Source organism: Plodia interpunctella, chromosome 19 (assembly GCF_027563975.2).
Source record: "Plodia interpunctella isolate USDA-ARS_2022_Savannah chromosome 19, ilPloInte3.2, whole genome shotgun sequence".
Classification (NCBI taxonomy): Eukaryota; Metazoa; Arthropoda; class Insecta; order Lepidoptera; family Pyralidae; genus Plodia; species Plodia interpunctella.
Genome location: NC_071312.1, coordinates 2530197 through 2545730, shown reverse-complemented (window position 1 = coordinate 2545730; position 15534 = coordinate 2530197). Strand labels below are relative to the sequence as shown.

The 15534-nt window shown below is 33.5% G+C and overlaps 1 protein-coding gene across 5 annotated transcripts in view; it reads right to left on the bottom strand.

Moving 5' to 3' along the window:
• Window positions 1–204: 204 nt before the first annotated feature.
• The window catches only part of LOC128678056 (atrial natriuretic peptide receptor 1-like), a 179382-nt gene continuing 164052 nt past the window's right edge, over window positions 205–15534 (bottom strand). For 4 of the 5 annotated variants that reach the window (XM_053759309.1, XM_053759310.1, XM_053759307.2 and 1 more), the window contains 9 exons: window positions 14752–15078; window positions 13113–13272; window positions 12364–12522; window positions 11736–11901; window positions 8396–8545; window positions 7708–7900; window positions 6562–6736; window positions 2145–2335; window positions 205–1872 (listed from right to left, as the gene is read on the bottom strand). In XM_053759309.1, coding sequence (XP_053615284.1) covers window positions 1285–1872; window positions 2145–2335; window positions 6562–6736; window positions 7708–7900; window positions 8396–8545; window positions 11736–11901; window positions 12364–12522; window positions 13113–13272; window positions 14752–15078 — 2109 coding nt within the window. In that variant the 3' untranslated portion in view covers window positions 205–1284. Of the gene's footprint in view, window positions 1873–2144; window positions 2336–6561; window positions 6737–7707; window positions 7901–8395; window positions 8546–11724; window positions 11902–12363; window positions 12523–13112; window positions 13273–14751; window positions 15079–15534 lie in introns of those variants that run through there. The other variant, XM_053759311.1, reaches the window with a different exon arrangement.

The following is a 15534-nucleotide window of genomic DNA, read 5'->3' as shown; positions in this document are numbered from 1 at the left end:
AAAATATCATTCATGAAATAGTGGTTTGATCGATCGATGAGTTCGCTCGAACTTTTTGACGGTGTTTGCTTTTTATAAATGCAGAAACAGATAAAATTGGAAAAAAATATGAAGTGATCATCGATTGAGTGATAATCGGGCCCCTGTACCTACGTGAGAATGGACTTGCAATTTAGGATTATTATACAATAAAACAAACGGAAATATTTCTCACTCTTTATATTTGCTATAACGTTTTTAAAACATTTAAATTCATCTCATCTTCTACGTTACTAATAAATATATTTAAGGATACTTTTAACTTAGATCACAACAACGTTACATTTATTACGCATATTTACAATAAAAAGAACAAAGTTATTATATTTACAAATAGGTTTTGTAACATGAATAAATGGTAGTAAGAGCTTCTAGTAAGAGCTCTGGGTATCATTCTATTAAATATTTAAAAACAAAACTATTTTTGATAGGAATAAATTCGTTTTATTATTTCTATATAATTAAAACGTGTTTTTTTAGTATAAGCTCAATAAATTAGCCATTGATCAATATCTTACCACGATTGGATTCAATGTAACATTAAATATTTCGTTTGCAATATTTCAGAAAATTTCTTAAGTTGATTGCAGAAAAACAAATGTTATCACAAAAATGGCAGGAGAGACTTACATCTAACATTCAGGAATGTGGATAATCGTTTTATGAAGTACTGATTGCTAGTATTAAATAATAATAAGAGAAACTCCTTTTAAAAGGAGATATACTCGTATTTGTATATACAACGCACAAACAATAATAGCAATTATTTTTAACAAAAGTGATAATATTAAACAGTTCATATTTTTTTCTGTTTTTCTGTCACTACTTTAATAACATAAAATGAGCACATATTTTTTTCAAATTCAGTTATTTGTAAATCTAATTTTGATACTACAACACTGACAATATTTAAATTTTCTCTCAATAATAGTTAAGTACATTTATAATACTTTTGAAAGTTATTCCCCATCATGGTCTATTCACATTAAATAATAAATAAAATGCGTTTGACAAGCGTTAAAGTAATAAATCCTACATGAACGCACTCTCATTCTTTCTTCCTTCTACACAATAATTATAATGGTAATTAGTCATTTAAGTACATTGTTTCTCACATACATTTTTAAATCTGTCACTTAATAGCTCCTTACAAATAAACCTATATCTGAAATCATTGCAGCAAAACTTACGAGATCAAGTAAACCAAAAATACTGTCATACATCATCTTTGTTTTCACAACTTTGCTAAACTATTGAATCGTTCAATGCTTCTGATTTGGATAACAAAGGAACACTACTATAATCTTTTAAATGCTCACTACCTTTCTTAGAACCATTGTCGAAGGAACTCGCTGTGGGTATTTTGGCTATCCAATTGTTATTACCTACTTTAGATTTATGATTGCCAATGGAGTTGACTTGGCAATCCTTCAGTTTAACCCGCGGCCCCGAATTATGATTTAGTGAATTTACATTAAGTGATATGGAATTTGAAACACTAACTTTGTCTGATTCTTCTACGTTATCTGTTGTGCCATTGGCCACTGGTTCTATGGGATCTGACAGTTGTCTTGTCAACTTCAGCGTTTGAAGTCTAGGTTCTTTCTCTTGTTTGTTTTCGGTTGATTTTTGTGAGAATGCTCCTGAGTTTCTTCTAAGATCATCTCTAGATGTTCTAAGACCATCAACCCTTTGTCTAAATGGTGTTAAATGTGAAATAGAACCGCTGTCACCGGATAGAGCTTGGACTTTTGTTAACGGTGGTTTTTCTTTTGGGGCATTCGGGTCGACCTTTTCACCTAACAACCAATATGTGACTAGAACTCCTTTTCCCTGTAATAAATAGATAAACCATGATGAATGACAAATCACTATTTACTGAAGTCACCTGATTGTCTAGAAAAACACTGAAGAAGGGTCAAGATATTTTTCATGTTCGTTAACCTCTGCTACATAAATTACCTAGGTTTAGCGAAGCATTAATAAATCTTGAAAAGACATACTAGACAATGAAAGAAAAAGATTTCTAAAGACTTTAAATAATAGCCAGGCCAAGGATTTATCAAGTAGAAAAATGAAGATGATAAGACATTACTAAATTTTACCTTCATGGCAACTTCTCCCCTGCACTCTAGCTGGAAGGTCCCGAAGGTATCCAGTAACGCTTTTGTAACAGGAGACACGTGTATCTTCAGAGCCTCTCCATTGGACTCCATTCGAGAAGCCGTGTTGACTGTGTCACCGAACAAGCAGTATCTTGGCATTTTCAGGCCTACCACGCCAGCCACGCAAGGACCTGATGGAAAGAAACCCGTATTTTATAACACATTAAATCAAAATAACATGAGACATGATCGGGGAATATATTACTTTATAAACCAGGAGTCGCACAGAGCGGTGGAAACAAAAATTGTAGGAGAGTCAGCCTGTGACTAAATGAACAAAATCACTGGTATCGGCCAAAATCAAGAGATACATGAGGGAGGTTGCTGGTCATAATATCAAAACTCGTGAAGCAGATGACTGTAGGAATGGAGACCATGAGTCTGTAAACGTCCAGTAAACCAATGCGATGAAAGGACTATATTAAAATGGTAGCGGGCAGCAACTGAATTTTAATCTGACACCAGTGTTAGCAATAACGCACTCGAAAGAAAAGAAAGACATTATAATAGCCCAAAATAGCGAATAGTGACGGGAATTGAAGGAAGCTTGAGGTTGAGCAAGGCTTTAAGATAAAAATGTTGAAATAACTCAAGTATTCTAATGCTAACTGACACCTTCAATTGTATTGGATTTTCACCAAAATATTGCACGATTTTCTTGACAATCATGAAGTCAGAATAAAGTCATTGTCACTCCTTTTATTTGTAATTCGTACTTATTCCTGTCGGTGTTTATTACAGTATGTAATTATTAAAAAGTGTAAATCCTATCTTTACACATCTATGAAATAATTTACGATTTATTTCTTATGCATATTCCTTGAACAGTCCAACGTCGTTTTTTGCATTTACCGACACCGGTCCGATGGCTCCCGGAAAATTTTCCAGGTATTCCGCGAGACAGAAATCATCGGATATCTCAAAACTTGTGTATGAACACTAGTATCATAAGTTATATTAATGAAATCCTTATGAAATAAGCCATAAGACTGTATATATATCACTAGAAATGTATTATGTATTATATTTTTTAATATCAAAATAAAATCATTTATTCAGAAATTAGGCCTTCATAGGCAATTTTTCACGTCATATTCTAAGTTAAATGATGTTTACCAAAGCTACAAACTACTAGCGTTTCGGAACGACCACTGCTGAGAAGAAATGCCGAAAGAAACTCATTCAAACAGTGTTGGTCCCTATTATGCCAGAAGGGCTTACCATATAATAAAAGTTACTATTTTTTTTCCAGAATTGTGGATAAAAAAATAATAAAAGTAAAAAAGATAATAAAAAAAAATTAACCTTCTTTTTTGTTTTAAATTACACGTTTTATAAATGCATAATGTAAAGACACATTTTATGCAAACTTATGTTAAATTACCAGTACCACATTTGAAACAAATTTTAATTTTCAGTCGCAAAACTCATGTCATATACCTCTAGACTTGAATAAAATCTGACCCCAGTGTTAGCAATAACACACTCAAAGAATGTGAAAGAAGTCGTGTATTATATACCTATGCATTACCTATGACACCTATATAATTCGTATCGCACTCGACACTGTCTTCAGCTCAGTGAGTTTGAGCTCATTGATTAATGTTGGAATTTAATACGACAGGCAAATGTATGGTAGCTTTACGGTACGTGGAAGCTTTGAAGCTTTGGGAGTGAATAATGAACGCACGTTCCACTATCGAGGGGCGTAAAAATGTTAATTTCGCAGAATTTTTAAGCGCGAAAACGTATCCAATCGGTCTTTTGCCGTATGTAACTTTATTTTCTACTTATGCCTCAATTTATTTGCAAGCATGATAATAAAAAATGAATGTAAACTCATAATATATATATTTTTGCAAATAAATTACCAAATAAATAATATACAAGATGGTTTTAAAAAGAAAGCTTAATATTTCACCGGTTATCATCGCTTAATTTGTTTATTCATTACATAAACTTTTCATTATATTATTATTAATACATTGAAATGCAAAATGTAACTATTTATTGTATCAATCGTTTTTAGTCCGTTAATATTATTTTAGAAACTGACCTCTTCCCAAAAGATACCTTTTAAATTTGATTTCATCATACTCTTATCTACTAATAAAACAATTTTATATAAGACAGGTACACAACAAGCCCTTACAATCAAGCAACAATGTACTGCTAAAGATACGATCTGTTAAGTACATTGTAAAGTTATATTGAAGGTAACAGTTAACGCCGGCAAGGGTTCCTGAAAGGGAAAAGTAATTTCGAAGCAAATCAGAGAATTTAATGGCAGAACTTGTGACGTTTTCAATCAAAGCTCAATTGAAGTAGATGCTAGAAACTCTTAGATGAAACGGTTACAAAGTAGTTCAAAGTGCCAATTAAGATACAAGAAATTTCATTATAAAATGAGTGTTGTTGAGGTGAGAGGATCTTGATAATACTATTGGAGATTTATTTGAATCATACAACATTATTGATTTTTTTTTAAATAACGCAAAATAGTTTTATGACCTCGTAACATATACGAGTTTACAAATCTATTGATCTAAAAGATTTTATCACACATCGAAATTCAATTTGGTAATCAGGTCAGTCATTATTATGTTATTCCTACATAATTAGAACATACCATCACGTCTGATACATATAACATTCAAAAAAATATTCTAATAATTTCAAACAGTTACGAACATTATGTTAACAACCAAATTTGAATTCTACTGTAAACAGAAAGGCAATATTCTAGGGTAATGAGAAGCGATAGAAACATTACGAAAAATATACAAAAATGGCGAACAGTCATATTTACATAGAGCCTGTGCAAATGTTTGTAACTACCCCTTTTAGGGTTTGTTTGGTTTACTAGTATCTTGATGAAGAAGTTCGTTTACATAACTTTTGTATAATATAACGGAAAACTACCGAATTCCATATAAAAAAGGGTATGTGTACACGCTCTGTGTACACATGTCTTAAGCAAAGAAAGAGTTGTTATATTTTCCAGATTTATTTTGTAGTTAAAATGAAACTATAAGATAAATCTAGAATTTTTAAATCTACACGAACGTATCTCTATCTACTAAACTGAGATATAAATAAAATCGAAAAGTAAGCTTGTGTGTCTGAAATATCCCACTGAATATCAGTGTCATTGAGTAATAACATCATTGTCTGTTTGAATTGCTGCACACTGTACATACACAAATGAAGGAAATGTTTAGACTGCACCCTCTTCTTGTTTTTTGTTTGATGTACATGTATCTATAATCCTTTTAAATATACATAGGTATTTATATTCTCTATTCATTAAATATATTTCTAAATGTGAGGCGAAGATGTTCCCGACATGTGGAAGTGGTTTCATCCCAACTGTATTCTATGGAACGTGAACGAGTCTTACAAAAGCATTTCCAACGCTGCGATTTTAAAGTTCCTCTCGAGCACGGAAATCTTTATCACAGATTTTATAATACTTCCAGTATCTTTATATATAGATTTAATAATAATATAAATTTATTATTACAGTCTAAATGTTCTCATTTATCTAAAAGTAATTAAAGAATTTATTATTATTAAGAAATATTTACTTACTTAAAATGTCACAAATTGTTAATACAACTACATAAGTTACATTAAAATTAAATCAAATTAAATTAATCCCAAAATTTTACCTGACTCAAAAGTACAATGCTTGCTGCGTTTCTTCTTTGAATTGCTATCTATTAGATGTATTGTAGTAGTAGATTTAGTTGTTTTTGATTCGCAGTCATTTAACGATGTTGCCAAATAAAGACAGCAACAAATATGCAATTCATTAGATGAATGGTAGCCGTAATTGAGCTCATTGTTTCATGGCGAGTATGTTCTTAACTACGACCGAATAACGATGCTCAAACTGTGCGCTGACATTCTGGTATTTCGTTTCGTCGTCCTTAATCTTTGAAAGTGTAAAGTTGTCTGCGATCTGAGCAAACTATACAGCGGGCTCTTTGAGCCAAAAGGAGGGAGTCAGATAATTTTCGAAATGAAATACTACCATTACGTAATTGCGCGCTGGCAACATTGCGAGACTAGCGCCACCACGGCGGTTGCGGCCGCACGAGGGAACAAGAGCGTGCCAGTTAACGTCAAAAAGACAGATGTCATTGAAGTGAAGATGCAAGCAGAGGAATAATGTTTTGTTGTGTGACAAAAAGTGCATTTAGTAATTGTGCCTACTCATAATTGTTTATATGGATTGCAACTATGTTCTGGCATTTCTGTTACTACTTAATACTACCTTTCTTTAGCGATAAATGAAAAAATCATGTGATGGTGGCGCTAGTGAGCCGAAGACGTTTTAACAAACATTACTCACCAGAGTGCAGTCCTATCCTGAGTTTCAGCTGGTCGTGCGGCCTATGCCTGATGCGGAACCGCCTCACGGCATCCAAGAGGGCCAGCGACAACCTAGCCACTTCACACGCGTGCCGGGTACTGTTCCTTTCTGGCAGCCCCGATACTACCATGTAGGCGTCTCCGATTGTTTCCACCTAGATCAAGAAAAAATATTATTGTATGTCTTCAAAGTCATTCAATGAAAAAAAAAAAATTTTTTTGACGTTTTCTGGCATCTTTTTACGTTTTGTTTTAAATTATATATTATATGTGGCGTTCCACGTGTACATATTCTAGTATGATAACGTCGCAATTCCATTCCGCAAGATTCCATTAAGATTATTTTAAATAGAATTCTCTTTCATGTCCGTGAATATGAACAAATACAATATCTAGAAACTATGGTAGTAAATATTATGTACCTGATCGAAATTTTGCTAGCTCTCCGCTAGGTTTCTATTACATAATATGAATATTTAGAATTCCTACGACCTTAATATTTTTATTCATTTATGAAATGCCTACATTTATTAAGAAATTAGAACGAGAAAAGGAAATGAAACGTTTGCGAAATTCAATGGCCACTTAAATATAATAGCTGTTTGGAATCTTATCTTAATGAGTCCGTGAGATAAACTTTTTAAAATAAAATTGTTACGTAAAAGACATTTATCGCTTTACTTATCTTTAGGAAAATAGGTTTGTAAATCACGTAAGTTGCTGAAGATTACTAAGAAAATCTTATATTTAAGGATAAAATAAATTAAACGGAAATTGATATAGCACAGCGACTCAAAGAGATTATCATATTATTTAGACCTGCAGTACAATTTTTTACATCCTTTTGTGCATCTGAATTTAATTTCACATAAATTTTGCCAATAATTTCTTTCATATCGTTGACCCATCCAGCTGCCAGATGTCCTACGCTCCGGTTTCTATTTCTGAGAATGAATAAGAATGGCCCAGGACAGAGAAAGTTGGTGTAGTCGGAAGGAGGCCGACGAGTATATCCAGCAGGTCAAGGAGAGCTGCAGATGATAATGATGATGTCGACGAAGATGATGACGATAATAAATTTAGATTAAAAAAAGAGAATCCAAACAAAGTATATTTACTGACGTACCTTATAAACGTCGTAGTTCTCGACGATGGAGTCGAAGCACGTATACAGATCGTTCAACAGGTCGACCACCTGCATAGGAGTGGAGGAAGCCGACAACGCCGTGAAGCCGACGATGTCCGAGAAGTAAATTGTGACTTGTTCGAACGTTTCGGCTACTACTGATTGCCCGTGGATTAGTTGTGATGCCACTGACCTGGTGTAATAATATTGTTTTGTATTAAGGTATGATAAATAAATGAATAAATAAAATAATAATTTAATCTTTATTTACGGAATATGCTCGAGGAGTTTCTAGTTCTAACTGAAAGATATTGCTTTTGCAAGGGTTGAGCGACTTGGATATAGCTGAATTACTTGCAATGCGTTTATATATTTTCACAATGGTTATTGAAATAATATAATCTTAATCTATAATAGTTTTATTAATGTTTCACTTTATAACTAAATATTAATTTGAAGACGCTAATGTGAAAACTTCCTCTATCAAATAAAACCCATCTAAAGGCGTAACAAAGTTTAGAAACTCTCAAAAGTTCTCAAGTAGATAGAAACTGTTATGAAAACGAGATATTGAATTTTATTTATTACGAAACATGTTACAAGTGGAGAAAGTTTATCGCCTTATAAACTTGTTACTTTGACTTATAAGCATTTTCAGGCTCTAACATGAAACCTATGATCTACTTACTTCGGTAGGAGCTGGTATAGTAGTTCTTCGCATTTTTTCTTCTCTTCCAAATAATCTTGAGTGCGTTCGTCAACTAAAGACTCTAAATTATTAGCGTACTGTTCCATACGGGAAAGTAAATTATCCAAAATGTTGCTACTTTCTTGAGTTCTGCAAAAAAAAAGCAAATTTATTGTCATCATCTAAATATTTAGCCACAATAATCATTCGAAGAATTGATGAAAGAACTAACTAATAGTAACTATAATATATTATTACCGACAAGAACAAATAAGCAGATTATATAACATTATAACACGACTATGAAATTGTATAATTACAACTCCAAATAATTTTACATAATGGAAAAGCGAGAGCAAATTCGAAATCACAGTTGGTACTTATACAATAACTCATGTGGCATAAGTAGGATTCAAACCAGGGACATTTTTATTACTAGGCAACCAAGTACTGGTATCCAAGTGTGCCAGCTACTAGCATACGTATTTCCACCATTGCACTAACATTGTAGGTTTTTAAACTAGATAGCTTTCGTTTACTAACATTATAATACATCATCACACAATTAGTGCTACCCCATTAATTTCCTGTCTTCATATAATGAAATTTAATATCCTTGATAAGAAAATGTGTACGATGTACAATTTAATTAAGTATCTAGATGATATTATCTTCCAGCAACTTGAAGCATGCAATAAGAATGTCTTTGGCATACTTCCAAGAAACTTTCGTAAAATTTAATTTCACTCTATCTATAAGTCTTCTGATTAAATTTATATCATAAAAAATTTAAAAAATGTTAACTAATTTATTATTTAAAGGTTTTCTTCTTCTAATGGTGTGTTGTTTCATGTTCATACGTATTGAGATAGATTTGTAGAACAATATATGATTCAGCCCGCGCCAACACTATATAGAATTTGATGCTACATTGATTTTGAAAGCACACACGGGGTAGTTTTATGAACACCTTCCTAATTTGTAAAGCATTTTTGGTTTGGATGAAGAAATCAAGAAATCTATCTCCTATGAAAATTGACCGATCAGCTGATCAAACTCGAAAGAAAACAAGTTTATTTGTTAGACAATTTGAAAAAACCCCGACTTTCGATATTCATTTCGCTACAACTTTTGAACGACTGAATCGATTTTAATCAAACATATCTCCATCGCATAAAAATTAGCTATCAAATAAAAAACCGTATCCAAATCAGTTCACCCGTTTATGAGCTACGGTGCCACGTATACAGACAGACAGACAAACTAAGCGGTCAAACTTACAAACACCCCTCTTTTTGCGTCGGGGGTTAAAAAAATAACTTTTATTTACGTTGTTGTAGTTTTTGTACTGGGTAAAAAATCTGGTTGTTCTAAATAAGCTACCCCGTATATTGTATACATCTGCCCTGTCATGTACACAAAGGAAACCTGTTAGCTGGTTTTTTCTGCATTTTGTATTCGTAAAAGAAAAGACGATCGTGGTTTGTGCTTTTTTACTTTCCAAAAGCCTGGAACGTTAGCTTTGGGATGTGTGCAAATAAATAGTTACATGCATCCAATCCCGAAATTCGTATGATTTGTATTCTCAGATTATCCCAAACAAATTTACTTCCGACGCAGGACTGTTTAGGCAAATGGAGCGATGTTAAACTTTAAGCTTGTACAGTGGTAGTTGGGACAAACTAAATGTGTTAGCTTTGTTAGTTTACAACTCAAGTAGATCTTTTTCTATGTATGAAAACTATTTATTAGTGCTAACATTTTAATTATTGGTGTTTCACTTCTGATTTAACGAAAAAGGGATAGCGATAAATAAAATTATACGTATATTGACTACATAACAAAATAGCGTTAATCATTAAATAGGCAAATAAATCTGAAAGTAAAGTCTGAAAAACCGGTGGGCAGAATCGTCGTGGAGATCGAACTGTTGTTGACTAATTTTGTATTTATTTTTTATTAGGACGAATCACACAGATTGAGCTAGCCCCAAAATAAGTTAGAGACTTGTGTTATGGGATACTTAACTCAACGATACTACATTTTATAACAAATTCATATATAGATAAACATCCAAGACTATTTCTATCATGACCCGACCGGGGATCGAACCCGGGACCTCTCGGTTCAGTGGCAAGAACTTTACCACTGCGCCACTGAGATCGGTCATCATTATTTAGTATAATTAGGACCTATTTAGTTATAATTTTGTATATAGGTAACATAAAAACGACCGGTTAATTTCCTAAATTATTACAAATTAATTCTGTAGAACAATCAGTCCAACTAGTAGGCTTTTAATTTTAAAAAAACCAACCCCCAATTGTTTTAGATCTGGGCCTTTTCAAGATTTGATGTATGTACACCCCGCATTGTTCCTAATCTCGTCGCAATACGGCCCATGCTACATGTCTCTGTCATGCTCAGGCTAAATTATACTCTGAATATACTCTAAATTAAAACACAAACAGTCAGCCGTAATTTACAGTTCGTCGTTCATGGAAATCTGAATAATGTATTTCTGTGGTCTAATTAGTAGAAAAAGGAACTATTCTGTAGAACCAATAATCTATTAAACAGTCCAAAACAGAGACTACAAAGCTCTTACTTTAGAACAAGTCAGTATGCACGCATTCTACATAAAATAGAAACGTGTATTCTTAAGACGTTAAGCCACATGGGCCACTAAATAAATCTTAAAGCCCAGTTTAGTCTGATTGGGTATGCAGTTACGCCAGCTTCGTACTGTAGGGACTGAATATAAGAATATGCTTTCTTCAGTACTAGCGGCCCTTCGCACGTGTAAAAACATAATAATTTATACACCTAAGCCTTCCTCAGGAATCGAACTATCTATTGGTTATAGCCGCATGAAAATCCATGCATCAGTTTTTGAGTTTATCGCGAACAGACAGACAGACGACAGAGTGGACTTTATTTTATAATGAGGCTTACATTTACTTTCGGTTTTTGTGATTACAATTTAAGTTATTGTTTAACCAGTAACGGAATACAATACTTGTATAGGATAGAAAATATTAATAAAATATATTCGGTTAATATCCTTTGAATGGGCGAAGTCGGATTTATTCGTTGAGTCATTCAAGACATATCACGTCACGTGACCAGAAAGGGCAAGTACTTAATTATTGAAATTCATATACTCTCTTCAGCTATATAAAGTCTGATTTTCCTGCTACGATCATCTCCAAATCTTCTACCCAATAACTTCTTAAATGCATTAAATTTCAGAAGTTCATAAACTTTTTGGTATCTACATCTGATAGTCGTATACAGTCAGCAAACCGCAACCAGAAAAAGACATGTACATAAACATTACTTGTTGAGCCTTCGTATAGCTCCCTTCAGATGGGCGAAGTCGGGTCTTTCCGTGGGGTCTTCGGCCCAGCATCGTTTCATCAGCTCCGTGGCGTCATCAGCCTCGCACGAGCGGTGGTGAGATGTGTTGGGACGGAGGCCGGTCGATATCACTGTCTCGATCACATCTGTTAAAAAAGTGATTATGTTATACTAAAAGTTTCAAGAAGATCTTTGTTAATTTCAAAAATTTGATAATAGAAAAACAGAGTGGCTGAGATATAGGTAATCTAGTTAGCGTCTGAGAGTAGAGGAAGCAGGATTATTTTTTTATCTGTTTCTATACAATGCATCCAATGACAATTTTTTAAAAAAGTGGAAACATGTTAAATAGACACCACATTGATCTTTGTAACAAAGAGTTTTATTATGATCGTTTTAATAAGTTATAGTAATTATAACAATTAAACTTCTTTTGCATGTTGTCGAGCGTCCGCGAAAGTATTAAATTTATCAAGCGATAATTATTCAAGGGCTTTTACCCGCAGAATATTGTGTCTGTTCGTCCAGCCTTTGAAACTTGCTAACTCGTCAAGCATTTCAATAGTGCAGATTCGTCTAGTTAATGTTGAAAAAGTATAACAGCTCACCTTTAGGAGACATCTCGACCCCGGGTCCCAGCCAGAACACGCCCTGCCTGTTGACGATCTCATGCATAATGATCCCAAATGAGTAGACGTCTCCTTTCTGACTGCCTTCTGGAGGTGGCTCCGACATGCGAAGCAGTTCCGGGGAAGTCCACATGAGACCTGGTGGATAAGGGACAAATTTAGTGTTGAATTGCAGGTGATTTTAAAAGATGTAAAATGAACATAATAAAATTCACACTGCAGTTTACCAAATATTCATCTTACGAATACAATAGCTATGGACGCTGCGTTTTTGTTTTCAGAAGATCCAAAGATTAGAGACTCGCATTTAAAAATAAAGGTTTTCAGCTGCCAATATATTTGAAGCTCTTAAATGTCAAATTTAGAAAAAAGAAAACCTTCAAACCTAATTTTATATGTTGACAACATATAAGACTTTCTCTTTGACTTTCTAAGCTAGGTTTTCATTTAACAGATTGACATATATCGGCACCTGAAAATCTTTATTTTTAAATGCGAGTCTTTAGTCTAGATCTTCTGATAAAAATAACATACTAAAATCATTGAGATCGGATATATGGGATAGTATTTTTAGGAGTAAAAATACATTTTCTCTTTTTGCAAAGCTGAGTGGTTCATTAATTGTGGAGACCAAAATTGATGTTCAGCACGAACAGGGATTATTCTACTAGGTAATTGCTAGAGTTTATAGAGCCGCTTTTTAAAAGGGTAGGAAAAATTTAACTTACGTGTCCAATAGCTGTGAGCCCTGGAGTCTTTCTCAGATGACCTCAACGCGTGCAGACCAAAGTCTGTGATCTTCAGAACAAACCGGGAATCAACAACACAGTTGCTAGATTTCAGCGCGCCGTGCGATCTTATATCTGTCCCGTGGAGATAGTGCATTCCCTGTGGAAAGAAGTTCGACACTTATTGAGTGTTTTTGCTAACACTCGTGTCAAATTCGACCGACTTTCAAAGCGCAGGTGAAGAACTTCACCGCGGCCCTTTCTCTAAAAACGTCAATTAACAAATGCAGGTCTTATACATATACTTAGTCAGATCAAATACAAGTCGCCTAAATGCTGACATGGCCTTAATGACTACCTACTATCATATAGTGAGCATACATATAAGTAAATTAAAGAATGAACCAGCGTGCAGGTTTCCTCATGATGTTTTCCATCACCGGAAGCATATAGTGGCCTATGAAAACTACTGACGATTTTTCCTTTCACAGAACTTGTTATTGGTTAATTTCATGTATTTATTTCGTTATTGCATGGAAAACACATACAAAACAGATTCCAATTTATTACACTATTTAAACAGCATGAATTTGAATTCGTGTATTATTGTTCGTGTAAGACTGTTCGTGTAACACCTCCTTTAAGAAATTAAATTAAAAATAACAAATAAAATATTTTTTTTGTTTTATAGTTATCCTATCTTTAAATATTACTCTTTTACTATTAAAAGTCGATAGATGTAAATCTATAGCTTATATGCTTAGGTTCAGTTAATGTATATTGGACTGCACTATGAGTGATAGCAAACAATCAATGTAACAACATTTATGCAAATAAAGAATTGAATTGAATGGTTTCATGACCGATAAATTGTTACAAAAAGACTGGTATGAGTCAAACAATGTCTTCATATTGTATTTCACAAAGAATCTCTGCTATGAAGCGTAGATCTACACAATAGTACCATTACAAAGCGTATCGCGTATCAGTGTTACATGTACTCGTAATGCATCCCCTTACAATAGGAGAGCTCTCGAGTTTTTCTAAAGGAACCTTCGGAGGTTAGGAATAAAAGACATTTCAAGTGACTGACTTGTAGATACTGTTTATTTTCCTTGCTTTTTGTGAAAAAGTCGGTGGACTTGAGAATTTGTTTTAGTTTTACTTTGAAAGTAAGCGCATTTATTTTCTCTATAAAATATGAATCGAAAATTAAAAGGCTGCAGAGATTATCATCGCGGCCCATTTTATGCCCATTGACTGATATGCCAATATGTGTTACAGTAATAGAATGAATAGTCTAATAAATGTTAATAAAACTAGTCATCACGGCAAAATCGCTCATGTTAATAGTCCATAAGGTTAATTTCACTCTAAGGAGTAATAATTTTATAAAACAGTATTTAAAGTCTTCTTAAACTATATTATATTATTGTAGGTAGACGTTCACCCTGACAACATAAAATTACAAATTTTTACGACACTCTAGTCCTCAATTCCACCTAATAATCTCTAGACTCTCGATCGCGAGAAATCGAGACAATGCGCAAACATGTTATCAAGTAATAGGTGACGGATTCAATATTAGTATAAATGACATCAATATAATATAGGTAGTTTTATTAATTAATTCACTTACCCTAACTATATCGTGCATGAGACTGACTTTGAACATCCAGTCAAGCTTGATATTCTCATTCTCCAAGATATCCTGCAAAGATCCCTTGGGACAGTATTCAGTCAAGAGGCAACAGTGTGGAGGGTCTACACAGGCTCCATAAAACCTAGCCAAGTGATCGTGTTCAAGATCTTTCATTTTCTTCAGCTCAAGGAGTAGAGGGCGGGTTAAGTCTATGCGTTGTTTATTAACCTTCTTGATGGCAACCCTACAGCCTTTATAGAAACCACATGGAGCGTACACTTGTCTGTCGCCTGGTAGGGATATCGCTTCGTCGGAAAATGCAGTCTGAAACAATAATTAATCAGGCGTTAAAATAAATTTCAAGAATCTGTGGCTATTTGCAAATTTACCCGTATTTATATGCAGAAAAAATAATTATGTGAGAAAAAAAAAAAGAAAATCGAACTACGTTCACAATATTTTTTTAAGCTGTCAGATTGCGTTGAATTTGAAAGATTGCGTAGTTGCAGTCTTGCAGCCAGATCACATATTTTATTTATTGTCGTATCTATTCGGTACGTACCTAAAACAAAATTTAAAAAAGAGTTACAGGTATATTCTTGGTTGTTCTAAATGATTAACCCGACCATAAGGATTAAAAAAAAAACTTTTTAATATCCATACATTTTGTGTTTCAGCGGGTGAACGAGCGTTGAATTCTGACATTTTATTAATCAGTTTATCATATACTAAATTCTATAAAGTTTAATCTTTACAAACTTTACAAACTCAAATGTATTT